The sequence below is a fragment of the Rhopalosiphum padi genome, chromosome 3 (genome assembly GCF_020882245.1).
Source record: "Rhopalosiphum padi isolate XX-2018 chromosome 3, ASM2088224v1, whole genome shotgun sequence".
NCBI classification, from domain to species: Eukaryota; Metazoa; Arthropoda; class Insecta; order Hemiptera; family Aphididae; genus Rhopalosiphum; species Rhopalosiphum padi.
The window spans coordinates 58,692,605-58,707,735 of record NC_083599.1 but is presented as its reverse complement, the minus strand read 5'-3'; the positions used below and the strand labels follow the sequence as shown (position 1 = coordinate 58,707,735).

Here is a 15,131-nt window from a genome sequence, read left to right as displayed (position 1 = left end):
ATAATGCGTGTACCATTGGAATATATACAAAGTCTATTCAAACGTAAAAAAAATATTCGTTAATAATTTATTTGAAACACATGAATTAGTCACTTATAATATAATATGAGGAGTGATATAGACGTATAAACGATATTATATTATAATAATATGTTACCGGCAATGATTATTATTCGTGAAATAACTACTTTGTCTAGAGATAATAGCCAATTACTACAAAATGCATAATTTATTACAAAGACTTTCAGTAGTTCATTAGTTAATTATTTTATCATAATTTTTACTAACGTACTTTTTTGTGAAAGTTTAATACTATTTTAAATGTTGATGATTAGGGCAGTGGTTCTCAATTTTTTTTTTTTTTGAATTCATATCACCCTTATTCGCAAAAATTAAACACTTTAACACCTTAACATCAAAATATTAAACAATTTAAACTGTACATTTTAAAAGAAAAATATGAATGATTTAGAAAAATACAGTACGTAATAATAATATAATAACAACACATTTTGTTTTAACAATAATATTGAATGCCGTATATTGATATTTCGGTACCAAAGAATAAATATAAATAATATAAAAATACGAGCTTTGCAACAACCCGAATTTGGTAGTATGTTTAGATGGTATATTAAAGGATCATTCGGATATAAAAAAAAAAAATAAATAATAATGTTAGCCTTGCAATTTAGAAGTGCACTCGTCGTACTCTTAAATGCAAATATATTTTAATGACAGTTAATTTAGTCGTGCCTTTAATTATTGCAACCTAAAGAACTATTGATAATATTATTGCCTAGGTAGACAATATTCATAATTTTAGAAATCTATTGTAGTAATATTTCCTGTATTTATTAGGCATTGTCAAAAATTTAAATTTTAAAAAGAAATAAAATCCGTCCCTACATAATTCAAGCAATTTTATTATTTTCTAGTCATTCTTGACAGTGCCTAACTATGACCATTGCCGGTAACGTGTATATATAAACTGCAGACGTGAAAATCGGTGACTTGATACTGTTGGCGATCACGTACGACAATCTCAAGATGTTGGACCGGCTGCTGGAATTCGACGAGACCAACAACGGAACGGGAAACCGGGGCAAGGGCATTGGCTGGAATCGTGTGCGGTCGGACGACGACGTTAACGGAGCCGATCCGGAAGACGACGCCGATTCGGAAGAGTTTCCGCGGTTCATGACGCCGCTGATGTTGGCCGCGCAATGCGGCCTGTACGAGACTGTCGAGTACCTGGTGAACCGCGGCCACAAGCTGGACAGGCCGCATCCACCGCGGTGCACCTGCAGTGACCAGTGCATGGTCTCGGCTTCGCGCGCCGACGCGGTGGCCGACAGCTGCAAACGGTTGAACGGGTACTGGGCCATCAGCAACCCGACGTTCATATGCACCACGTCTTCCTGTTCCGATCCGGTACTCGAGTGCTTCCGGTTGCACGAAGAGCTGTTGCGGTGCGGATCCGCCGAACAGGTGCACAACGCTACGTACACGTATATGGCCGCACAGGTGATCTAATCACAGATTGTAACACATCGCAATGGCCACCGATAATCTGTATTATTGCACAGGTGAAGTAGGGACAGTAGGGACAATATTCTAATCAAACGGTTTTTAAATACGAACAGATACACGGGACCCATTTACCGAAATGCCGACTGTAATCGCGGTATACCATTACACTTTCAGTTGTTATTACAATACTCAGTGCTAACACAAATACAAACTTAAATAAGTACTCTATATTTTGTCATATAACCATACCTTACTTATTACTGCTAACCTTCGGTGCCATCGTGGCCAACTGATTCTCTATATTCAGCCCACCGTCCAAAATATTTGCGAACGGTTCATCACGATTAAAACTGTTTGTGTGATCCGTATTCTCATCACCTCAAAAAACCCGTCCAGTGTTATAACTCGTCATATCGCTTGTCATGAAAAAAATATATCACTGATAATTCGCCTTTGAACGTATGCCAATTTATCAGTTTTCAGTTTTAAGTGTTTTAACCATTATTTTAATATTATTATTAAATATTGTTTCTCTGTGAGGTTTGCCGAGCTGATGTTTAGATTTAAATTATTATTTAAGGACTAAACATATTATTGACATATTTATATATTGCTTAAATATGAAAAAATATTAGAAACAAATAAAATTAGATATGGCTATGTTATTGGAAAATAGTAAATCACTAAATAAACACCAAATTAATAATTATGAGCTATAATTTATAACGATTGAAAATTATAAAACATAATTTATTTACCTTCGATGTTATTCAAATTTAGTAATGTTTGTGATCGTTGACTCAATATTCATAGTAGGTATATGTGTATAGATTATAAATGGGAAATCCAACTACAATTTTTATTATGTGACCTTAACGACTAACGTGTTTGGTCGTCATTGTCTTTAAGTTAAAAGGTTCATCACAATCATTACAAAGTGCACATTGTTTTCACAATTTTTATGTTTTGCCTTTAAAATAATGCTTATTTATACTTGAAATGGATATAAAAACAGATCAATAATCCTCAAAGGGAAATATACAACACCGGATGAAAAAGTAACCAATCAGTTTCTACAGTAAATAATATTTTATGTGATTTCAACTTTCAAGACGTGTTATAGATAATAAATCCAATTTTAAAAGTAAATAATTAATAATTAGGTATATGAAAAATTAATAGAAACTTATATTGTTCGTTTTAATGTCTAACTTTAAAAAGTTTTCAAACATTTTTCGCATTATACACATACTCTTACGTGTATTACAGATCAGTCGCACAATATAGCATATCTCAATAGCTTTATTATTATAATAATAGTTTTTATTTTTTTAATGTATCTTTTATTTATTGATTAAACTTTTATTTTTTATTCGACAGTTGCATTGTTATTTGTTTGACGCAGTAATGACAATTGTAGGTACTATTGACTATTGTTGAAAATGTTATTAATGTTATACTGTCTATATAGGAATTGCACTTATCGTTATTATCTTGATTACATAATTTACGTTCCTGTAGTATATTATATATACTAGAGGTGGCAAACCTTTTTCGAGTCGTGTGCCAACATTTTGCAATCAAAGTTTTAAAAAAAAATTCACTTGCCAGTAATATGTCATAGGTGTCACCTCTCTCATGCTGATAGAACGTTTTAAAAAAATTGGGCAACATGTTACTTTTGACACATGTGCCCTAGCTGGGTTCACTGTCCCCGATATTTAGATGTTTTTGGTTATTAAGGTGTAGATTTAAATATTCTTAATATATATTTTTAAATTTATAACAATTTGAGTTAGGTCAAATAGGATGTTGTAGGTTTACTTTATTATATTTGTATAAGTCAAATACATTAAGTTTGAATATTTTTATAAGATTTTGCTTTCTTTAGGGAAGTATTGTAACTTCTTTATTTTGTTTATTTTTTTTTTTTAAGAGGGACTTTATTTTTTCATTATTAAATGAAACAACAAGGGTGAGCGTGCTTGGTAAATCACCTTGTATAATGTTACTATACAGCTCATGTCAAATTATGTTATCGAAATAACAGATAATAGTTTAATATATATTTTAGGTTATAGAGTAAGAATTGAAATAAATACGATTACAATACTTTATTTAAACATAACATGTTTAATGTTTTTAGTCATCGCAGGCTACTGCATTATTATTTTTTATTTATTATTTCGATATACTTCCTTTGCGTTCTCAATGACATTTACATAATACATGATTTCTTATCGGGACGAAACACGTGTGATATTAAGACAACGAATTATCGTTTTGGACTTCAGGTTAGACAATTCGCGGTGGAAATGATAGTGAACTGCAGGACGTCGGACGAAGTCAAGATCATGTTGCGAAATCGGGACGGTTGCAAGTTCAGAGGTCAGTTCCCGTACCCGAGACTGATCACAGCCATGGATTACAAGCAGAAGGAGTTCGTAGCGCACATCAACATCCAACAGGTGCTGGAAACCGCGTGGCTGGGCGACTGGATCGAGTGGAAGGCGTACTCGGGGCAGCGGAAGTTGGCGTACCTGCTGTGGCGGTTCTGCATGCTGCCGGTCACGGTGGCGCTGGGAATGCTGGCGCCCAACTCGAAGCTGAACCAGTTCAACCGGTTGCCGATCAACCGGATGTTCAACAGCCTGGTCACCTACCTGGTGTTCCTCGGGCTGCTGTTCGCGCACTCGAACGCGGACAAGTTCAAGACGCGCAGGGGCGCGCCGGAACTGCGGACGTGGCTGCCGATCGTGGTGTTCGTGCTGGGCCACGTGGTGGAGAAGACGAAGCTGCGGCTGCAGCAGGGCCCGGGCCGGTTCTTCAAGAACCTGTGGAACGTGTTCGACACGGTCAAGCTGACGCTGTTCATCGTGGCGTTCCTGTGCTGGGCGGTGGCCGGCGTCCGGGCCGGCCGCGAGTCGGACCACCACCTGGACCGGAAGTACTGGCACTGGGCCGACCCGCAGCTGCTGGCCGAGGGCCTGTTCACCGTGGCCACCGTGATGGCGTACCTGCGGCTGCTGTTCCTGTGCCAGCTCAACTACTACGTGGGGCCCATGCAGGTGTCCCTCGGCAAGGTGCTGCACGACTTCGGCAAGTTCGCCACGTTTCTGGTGATCATCATGGCGGCGTTCACGTGCGGCCTGGGTACGTATTACTCGTATTACGCGGGCATGGTGTACAAGGACCCGGAGACGGGCGAGACCACCAGACAGGAGGACTCGTTCGTCACGGTGCCCGACACGTTCAAGACGCTGTTCTGGGGCATATTCTGCATGACGTCGCTGGACGCGCCCAACGTGGTGGTGGGCAACGCGGCCCCGGCCGCCGGCCACGCGGACGCCGAGGCGCAGACGCACCAGTTCACGCAGCTGGTGGGCTACGGGCTGTTCGCCGTGTTCGAGGTGCTCATGGTGGTGGTCATGATGAACATGCTCATTGCCGCCATGTCGGACACGTTCCAGGGCGTCACCGACAACGCCGAGTACGAGTGGCTGTTCGGCCGGACGAAGGTGTACGTCAGCTACATGTTGCAGGACGACCTGCCGCCGCCGTTCAACCTGTTGCCCACCACGGGGCTGCTGTTCTGCGCCAAACGGTACGTGTCCAAGTCGTCGCGGGGCTACAGCTTCTTGCCGGGCGACGACGGCCGGGGCGACTTCGACAGCCGATCGACGGCCGCCGCCCCCGAGTACCGCGACCTCATGGCCGAGATCATCAAGCGGTATTTCACGATGCACAGGGCGCCCGCCGAACACTGAAACGCGCGATAATAACAAATGTCGCCGCCGCCGCCGTCGTCATTGTCATTCGTCCCGGCAGCACTGCCGCACGTTCGCCGTCGCGGTTTTCCCTCTTCCCACCCCCCCATTCCCCCTTCACCGCTCCCATCACGCTCGTTTTCACTAACCGTCACCCCTGCACGGCCGACAACTCGTTTTGTCGTCATCGCACCGCGTCGTTTTTTTTTACATCGCCGTCGTCCGTGATTATCGTTATTCATCTGTAAACTATTTAAAAATATTTATAAGCATACGTCATATTGTTATAATAATATCATGTTGTAATGTAACAATGATAGAAACATAATTTTAAAACGATATTTCCCGTTGCGCCCCGTTGGACACTGCTTGCAGTAGCTACACGGAGATAGGTTTTGATATTTTTTTTGCGCGACGATATTATATAATATTGTTGCATAATATATTATGTCGCAGTCGAGTCGTCATAATGATAACGAATGAATATAATGGTAGGTGCATAATAATGGATACTAAATTATAATCGACAACGATCTCCCCACTCCTCCGCCCTAGAAAATCGGACCGCGCAGACGTCACTGCAGGAGTATATTATAATTATTGTTATATATTTACTGTGATATTTAATGGATAATTGTATTTTTTTTTTTTTATGTTTTTGAATTCAACAATTTTTTTTAATATTTTCTGTTCACTAATATATTATGTAATAACAAACTATATTTTACCTGTATATATCCGATGTTTTCCTTCGCTTTCTAAATCATGTGCATTTTTTTAATTATTCAAATCGATGAACCTAATGACTTTTGACAAATATCTCGATTCAAAACTTAATATATATTTCTATATTGTTATTTATAGGTACTGACTAACCATTAGACGTTTAGGTTTTTAAGAAAACGTTTAGTTATTGTTAAAACAAAAATAGAAAATTGTACAATCACTGTACGTGTGACCCAGACGGCCGTATGGTAATTAAACACAAAATATATAACTTCTTTTGAACCGAATTGAGCTAAATATTCACTCTTGTAGGAAATCGAAATTTTCAGAGTTAAATAGTATATGTATATATTATTTGTTGACTATCGACTTACAGTTTAACTAAACGTTGTATTAGCGTAGTCTTAACCAAAGTAAGGAACTCGAGTTATTTATTGATTTTTTCATTATGTTTCCCCTTTTGGACATATTATTAACGACTAGGCTAATTTAATAATACAAATAAATCGTTTATTATCGACTGGGACAGACACAGTGGAACTAACTCTTTGTATACATATAATATCATTAAGCAGTATACGATATTTATTTACATGTTTATATTTATAGATTTTCATCGTTCGTCTTATAGGATGAGTATAATTGTATATTATGCATTGTGTTGCGGCCGCATAATGTGACACGGTTTTAAATCATTTGAATTAGGTACTGTCGCGGTGATTGACGGTGACCCGTGTACATAACCTATAACCAGTCTATAAAATATACGCATTGGTATATAATTTATTATCCTATACGCGCTACTACACGATTTCGAAGCGAAATACTTGATTTATACTTTTGTGTGTAACCACATTATTATATACGTGTTTCGATGCGATTTAATGCGTCGGCTATTATAATAGCCGGCCGTAACGTATATAATACGAGCCGACTTTTCGTCCAACGCATGTTGATAAACGACACGACTGCGGACAGTGTCCGTGACTCGATCATGTCAAAATCGGCTTAAAACGGGGGCTAATTATGACGGGAATTGTTGCTAATAAACTTAATTCCGACTAGAATCTATACGTATCCGGCCAATCTCATTGAACGATTTAATAATTATGAACTGTCGATATTATTCGATATGCGCACGTGCGCTGTGCGATTGTGTGAAAACGATGTGGAACTAGGCCGGCCCTAGTTGAACAGGATCACTATTATAACATCGACAACAGGAATAGATGACTAAAATATATTATAGTCAAGATAAAGCGTTATTAATGGGATATTGAATATGATTGAATATTATAATAGATGCAAAAGATGTAAGATAACAAATCCAGATGAAACTAATCTACATAAATATAAAATATGTGTATGTGTTTGTATCCGTATAAAGAAAAAAAAGATAATAAGTTGTTTTATTTGCCATCAGGCTGCGACCCTCTCTCGAAACGAACCCGTCCTATAATGTTTTCGTGGGAAAATTTTAAATATATATTATAAAGTATTTCCAGAAAAAATATCTAAAACATTATGTATAAAATTAATACACTTCACAAAATCATCGTGTTTTCTGCGTAGCCACAACCGACCCATCGAAAATAACGCAATAACATCGTCTCCGTGATAATATTTGAGATTTTGTGTGTTTTGAATATTATATGTAATATGTTCATACTTAAAAAGGCACTCACTATTAATGCATTAACCACTACTTAATTATTCTTGAAAGTTTTTTCACGAATAGTGTAAAATAAATAATGTAGAATATAATACAATAGATTATTATTAAGTCGAACATCGCTATCTCGAACTACATAATTGAAATTCCCTTAAAATTACCATTGCATTTAATAGCATTTTGCTCTCGATAACTCGAAATAAAATTAATCATTTATCGTTATATATCGAATGTACAAATAATATTTTTATTTCGGTAAGGACAACCAATTAAGCTGTACATTCAATATAGTGATTGTGATTTCATGCGTTTGTAGTCAATAATATAATGAAATGGAAAATAAGTATAAATTAAATGTTTTTACAATTTATTTTTACATTTTTACAAAAACAAGTCATATAAATTATAATATAATATAATAAACTAAAGCAAACTTAAATGACAAATTAAAAAAAAAAAAAATGATTTCTCATTGTTATAGTTTATTGATGTGTATGTAGTATTAGTTTATTTAAAGTATCCAAATTATTTACCAATTTTTCAAATTTTTTTAAGAATTTATTGTATAAAAATACATTTAAATATTCAACAGTATTATTTAATATTAAACTTATTTGTGCAATAATAATTTTTCTCTCATAAATAAAGAAAAATATTGTTATATCTGTCATGAGTCATGACTTATGGTTATAGGTTATGAATCATTATAAATTATAATATTATTTATTATGTATTGAATGTTGATACAACGGAATAATTCAAAAAATGAATCGAAATATTGACATATAATTATATTTGAAAATATTAATAACTCTATGGTTTACAATTCCAATTTTTTATGCTCGATAAAACTCATAATTTTTAGATATTAATAATGTCTTTTTGATACCTCCATAAAATCCACCCTGTTCGTTAACAATACGCGAGTATAACAATACTATAAAATATTATATAGTCGCGTTCTAACCTCTTCAGTTCTCGTTAGTAGTTACAATAATATTATTATGTCTCTGTTGAATGTTGTAATACTATGCCTTATTGTTCTGATTTTTTCGAGTGGTATATGGACCGTAGTAATGATAATACTGTATTATGATGAAGACTTAACGGTTCCCCTGTTTGAAAAAAAAAATGAAACAGTAACAACACAAATGACAACAGCACTTCCGTGTACAATAATATTATCTGATATGTTTAATCACTGGTCGTACCACGAAGACAATATTATGATCTAGTTCCTTCGTCAATGACTACTTTTTAATATTATTATAATATCGATAATCGTTGTGATTCACGTACGCTTACTACATCGATTACAATTAATGTTGAGATTTATCTAAAAAAAAAAAAATATATTATTATCTAATTTTGTGGCGTCTATATAAAATGTACAAGTAATATATATTTTTTATCTTAGGTAAATGCTTAGTCATTCACTGGGACATTTTTCTAGATATTGTATATACGTACAGACGTATAGTATATTAATATACAACGATAAAGGTAAAGTAAATTAGTTCGAAAGCATAAACAAATTTAATTTGGGTTTTTTTCCGCATGAAGGATTTAATATCACACATATATTTAAAAAAAACTAAGAATTTAAAATTTTATTTTTATTGTATATGCACAGTAAAAAAACTATTGTACAATTTTCTAAGTGCAATGTGATTTCTTACTTATACGAAACTTCGCCAAGTATTTAAAAATGCATATGAAATCACATAGAACTTGGTAAAATTGTTAGTAAGCAGTTAAAAAATACCACAATACTGCATACATAAATCGACGATTTTCTTATCTTAATAAGTACATTTTTAAGATAAAAAAAACACTATAAGCAAAAGTTATTTAATACAATTATTTAAATTCAAATCCGAACTAAAAACATTCAAAAACATTTTGGTTTGCATGAACGGTAATTTTAAATTTGTTAAAAATAAGTGTAATAATAAGTTTATTGTGCAATAAAAAAAAACTAAGAAAAGTTCAAGGTCATGATGCGTTTGAAATATATCGTGTTACCTAGCTTTATTATTAAACACACTGCGAAGTTAACGTTACACACGTTTAAGGTTTAATTACATATTTAATTAATAAATAATATATTATATTATTATACAGTAGATGTCGAATTTCAAGAAGAATAGGAAAAAGTTCGAGATATCAAAAACTGCGTGATATCGAGTTTTATTAAAATTCTTTTATTAAAATAATTGGTGAATAATTTGAATACTTTAAGTACTAATACTACATACACATCAATAAACTATAATAATTAATAAATATTTATTTTTAAATCAAAGTTTGTTGAATGTTACTTTTGTTTTTCTAAGAATGTAAAAATTAATTGTAAAAACATTTAATTTATGTTTATTTTCCATTTTTCTATATTGAAGGTATATGAATGAATACAAATATTGACTACAAACGCGTGAAATCTCAATTACTATACTGAATGTACTGCTTTATTTTTCGTTTTTGCCGTACCTAATAAAAATATTATTTGCGTATATGAGTCATTTGAGATAACAAAATTATTTCGAGTTATAAAGAGCAAAACGCTATTAAGTGTAATGGTAGTTTCAAGAGGATTCAATGTAGTTCGAGTTAACGAACAATTCGAAATAGCGACGTTTGACATGGTAAGAAACTATTGTATAATATATTACCATATAGTACTAGAGGATTTATGATTTATTTATTTTGTTTCTTTATAAGCATACTTAGCTATTTAAAAAAATCCTAAATGATTATTGCTGCAATTTGTATACTGCAGGTACCTATCACATACTTCATTTTTTTTTATTGATTTAAAAAAACCACGTCTACATCACAGTGCATAAACCATTAGGTATGTACAATATTATGTTTAAAATTATTTTTTTTTTATAAAATTATATAATTTGATTTTACTTAGGATTAATAAAATGTTTTGACAGCCTTTAGTCCTAGCCTCTAGGTTATTAGCGTTGCATTATAGGTATATTTTTGGGTATTTTATTTTTTCGAACTCCTCTTAGGACTTGTGATATTCCATCAGTAGCTGTTGACCATTTGACCATTTTTTTTATGTAGCTTTACAAGTTTCGTACATAGACGGATATTTTTTTTAAATTTTAATATTTAACACTGCGATCGTATCATATATACTATTAGTACCATCCCCAACCAGGGATGATGGACAACTGGAAGTTATTAGAGGGCCAATTTTTAGAAAATTAATTTTTAGTGGGCCAGAGTATAGAGAGCAAAAAAAAAGGTCATTCAAAATATGCATTTTAATTTAGCTTAGTGTATAGACGGTTGACTTTGAAATTGTATGATGTGATTTGAAAATTTAGCAAGGGCCAGATAAAAAGTATGCAGCGTATTTATTACATGATTTATATTTAAAAATCGTATTAAATTACATATAAATCAGAATAATCAGAATGAAATCATGTCAACATAATGTATAAGTTGATTGGTTTATTTCTTGATTACTGTGGTATTTTATTTTTGATTGTGTTCAAGGTATAACTATTATAACTATCCTAGTTTGATTTCTCAATTACCTATAATTTTTCAGTGTTACTTCGTTTTAAAATGAACCGTTAAATCGACTTCAATATATCCTATAGAAAAAATACCAATGACTATAATTAAAATTCGTTGTTTCTGAGTAGACTTAGTTTGTACAGGTTCTCAGTTGAAACTACCGATTTTAGTTTCTCATCGTTAGAACGAAATCGAAAATATTTAATTGGTTTTAATATCATTTCAAGTATGCGGGCGGGGTTAGCGGTACTGGAGGCTAACGCAACAGCTTCGCGTGTTGAGGCGATTGCCTATCGAGTACTCCTGAAAAAAATCGCGATTGCTACCAATTTTTGTATTTTAGAAATTGGAAATCTTATTAGGTCTCTAGTATCTTATTTTAGGATTTATTTGATAGTTTATTGACGTGAGCGTAGAGTCTTATGAATTCGCTATTATTCAATATTAAAATAATAACGGTATATGAACGATGAATTATTTTATATTTATATAGTCGTACAATACGATAATGATGTACATATTATACTCGATACAAGAGAGACTTATTGATGAATAGTTATTTAAAACACGAATTTTTGTATATGCACTGTTTAGTTTTTGATATTTCTATGGAGTTATTACGCGCGCAACGATAAATATAATAAAAATAAATATTAAACATTGAAATAATATAAGAATGTAAAGAACCATAAAATAGTGATAAACTGTTGTTAGCGTGCGTTTATGGTAAGTTGGACGATTTTCGAAAAAATAAATAAACACAACTGTTTGTTTGATTTCTATTAAACAGATCGAGTTTTTTGTCACACTTGGAATTATGAATTCGAATTTGACATTCTAAGAAGTCAATAGTGTAACAGCCGTTTGTATTTTTGTCAACAGAATAGTATACAAATAGATAATAAGTATGACAACTAAGATTTATGATGGATTTTGATTATTTTTTAAAACAACATTTTATTGTTTATTAGAAAACGCGCACAATATAATAATAAAATGTATATAATATAGTGAATTTTATTCAAAAGTATTATATAGTATACACTAAAGAGTAAAGGGTTATAACGAATGTTTGTTTTAAAATAGAATTCCTAGCCTATACGTTTATGTTTTTTTTATATATACATTATTTTCCACAGCAGTTGAAATAATAATAATAATATCAAAAGGGATATCACAATTTACTATTAATATCCCCAACCATCTGTCAATGATACTACTACTACTACTATTATTATTATTATTATTATTATTCGTCGGTTGTATAGCTGCATTATATTGTGATTGTGAACGCATGTGTTTAATCTGTTATACATGTAATAGATAAGTACGTTTATTTTTTTATTTTTTATGCGTGTGACGACGCACCGATATGGAAACAAAAAAAAAAAAATTGTGCTCGGTACACCGTTTATGTATATCGCAATATATAATATTATAATGTACGCGTAATACGATGATGGACGATAAAGCCTTCACGAATGTCATTTATGCCATGCAATTATATTACAATACAATGTAATTTTACGCTCTACGTTTTTAATGTTAGTAAACGTTTTTTAACGATTTACAAATGCATTTTGCGTTTATTCATAATAACATACGACACGACTATCCAATAACGCGCGTTGCGATCATCTCCGAAAAAACCGGCAACGTGTGGACCTTTATATTGATTTATACGATTTGTATTTATTATTGGTCTCCGAGAATACAATATCGTGAGCCGTGGGATTCACTCGATTAGTTGGTGTGGCGGCCAAAGAGTTCTAAATCTTTCGAAGAAAAATGGATTGTAAATAAACAATTATTTGAAGTCGATCGATTTATTTTTTCAATAGATTCTAAAATTTTATCTCACGTGAATAAAAATAAAATATCAATATTTTCGATGCATTAAGACTAAAAATATAGATATTAAAACCTTTATCCATAGACACCATAGTTAAATACACGGATTCTTAGTGGGTATTTTTACGTATCACAATATTGTCTTTTTTTTGTCCATCATAAGTTTAACATAATGTCAGTGGCGCGCCAAAGAGAGTGGACTTCGGGTCTTAACCTTCTTTCCCTTTCAGCATACTTTGTCAATCAAAATATTTTAACTATAAATTATTTATTTAACCATTACCAATGTAGTTGGGTAATAAATAATAATAAATAATATGTATTATCATATTTAAATTCAATTTCACTTAGTCAATTAAATAATGAAAATACATTTCTTGAATTTATTACCCACCCTACAAAAAAAAAAAAAATCCTGTAATGCCACCGCAATTTAGTAGTTTGATAAAGAAAACATATCGGAATTCTAAAACTGTAGCTTATATCAACTTGTTAATTATAAACATCATATTATATCATGTAATATAAACATTAAATGCAATAATTTATTTTATTTTGTTAAGGCTATCGGAACCGGCTATTTATTTACTGCAAGTTTGACACTGTTTGATAATATTCTACCTTCGTCTTCTACCAATAAGCTAGTTTTTATTAAATCAATACATGTTTTCCTAAAATTAACGTTTGTTTCAAAAATAAAATGTGAAAAAACTTTAAAAAAAATGTATAACAAGTTGAATTTCTTAAAAAATGTAAAATAAAAACATCATTAAATAAACAGGATCCCCTAAAACAAACTTTGCATTTATAGAGCTATATTTTAAAACATTAATGGAAAAAAATGACATCGCATCTAAATCCAAACACTACTTAATTATAACTATAATAACTAATAATAAGCTGCGAATGCACGACGTGTTCACATTCACGGAGTTCCGTTCGATTTGTCGTTACTTTTTTTAGTATAATGTCGAAAACTTAGTCCACCAAAGTCAATTAAAAAGTTTTGCGTTCGAATAGCAGTACAAAAATGTTTAATCCGGGTTTCACTTAATACAATTTAACATGTTAAGAATGTTGTATACAATTAAATACACGCAAACGGTTTTATATTTATCGATGATATAATTTGTATTTTTTTAAGAGCGCGTGCAAATTCGATATAGCTACTTTAGGATTAACTCTAGAAACATTAAAATGTTTAGCGGTGAACACTTTTTAAAAACACTTATTTCCGCTCATCGCTAAGTGTATATAGCTTTTCGTAAAGTATATTCCACGTCGCTGCAGAACACTGTATTATAATCACACGACCTAAAAAGAATACTACTTTCGATGATTTAATCAATGATTTTAAGTTATAAAAAGTGAACACTCAATCGTATTTTTTATGCTGTTTTCTTAGACCTATACACAAATCATAAGTTTGAGAAACGAAAATCCGAAAATAAATACCTAAAAAAGAATATATTGACAAAAATACAAAATAAAATAATACATATACCTATTTTGTTACCATGTACCATTGGATTTTGTCGTCGACATTTGCAAGTTGACGAAGGTGGCTATAATATAATATTTATATATTAAGTATTGTATGCATGTCATCAAGTTACGATAACTCAATCCTCGATAAATAGAATATTATCTTTTATGTCCTCTGAAGTTGTAAAATTTGAAAAATATATAAATCGAAATCACTTGTATTCTCTTCGAGATTTGAGTTACCCATATTATTCAACTGTAACTATAAGTATATAAAGCAAAAATACACACATTATTCAATGGTAAGACTTAGCGGTTAATTGGTCAAATGTTTGGGGGTCGGGGGATTAACATCAACATTCTTATCCGTTGCCTATCAATAATAAGCACGTTTCAACCATCAACCATTAGTGCCTAAATGTTGACTTTGGAAATGTTAAAGGTATTATACTATTATATAAATAAAGTAGATAAATCAATAAATAGTAAATTATAAGATACGTTTATTTTAATTATACATTATTTATTTTTTAATTTAATTTTATATCTATATTAAT

At 32.5% G+C, this 15,131-nt stretch overlaps 1 protein-coding gene across 2 annotated transcripts; it reads left to right on the top strand.

The window, feature by feature from the left end:
* The first annotated feature begins 664 nt into the window (after positions 1–664).
* On the top strand, positions 665–5,989 carry LOC132927942 (short transient receptor potential channel 4-like). Of its 2 annotated transcripts, none has more exons than XM_060992510.1 (2): positions 665–1,491; positions 3,828–5,989. In XM_060992510.1, exons 1-2 carry the CDS (start codon positions 1,051–1,053, stop codon positions 5,298–5,300), a joined length of 1,914 nt encoding a protein of 637 aa, XP_060848493.1. In that variant the 5' UTR covers positions 665–1,050; the 3' UTR covers positions 5,301–5,989. The 2 variants fall into 2 exon arrangements, with proteins under 2 accessions (XP_060848493.1, XP_060848491.1); XM_060992508.1 differs by having other exon boundaries at positions 665–1,527.
* The last annotated feature ends 9,142 nt before the right edge of the window (positions 5,990–15,131 follow it).

Bases quoted from the DNA above. Each gene is read 5' to 3' on its own strand.
- LOC132927942 (XM_060992508.1), top strand. From the start codon at position 1,051: ATGTTGGACCGGCTGCTGGAATTCGACGAGACCAACAACGGAACGGGA. The intron at 1,528-3,827 runs GTGATCTAATCA...TTTGGACTTCAG, and splicing joins ACACGTATATGGCCGCACAG to GTTAGACAATTCGCGGTGGA.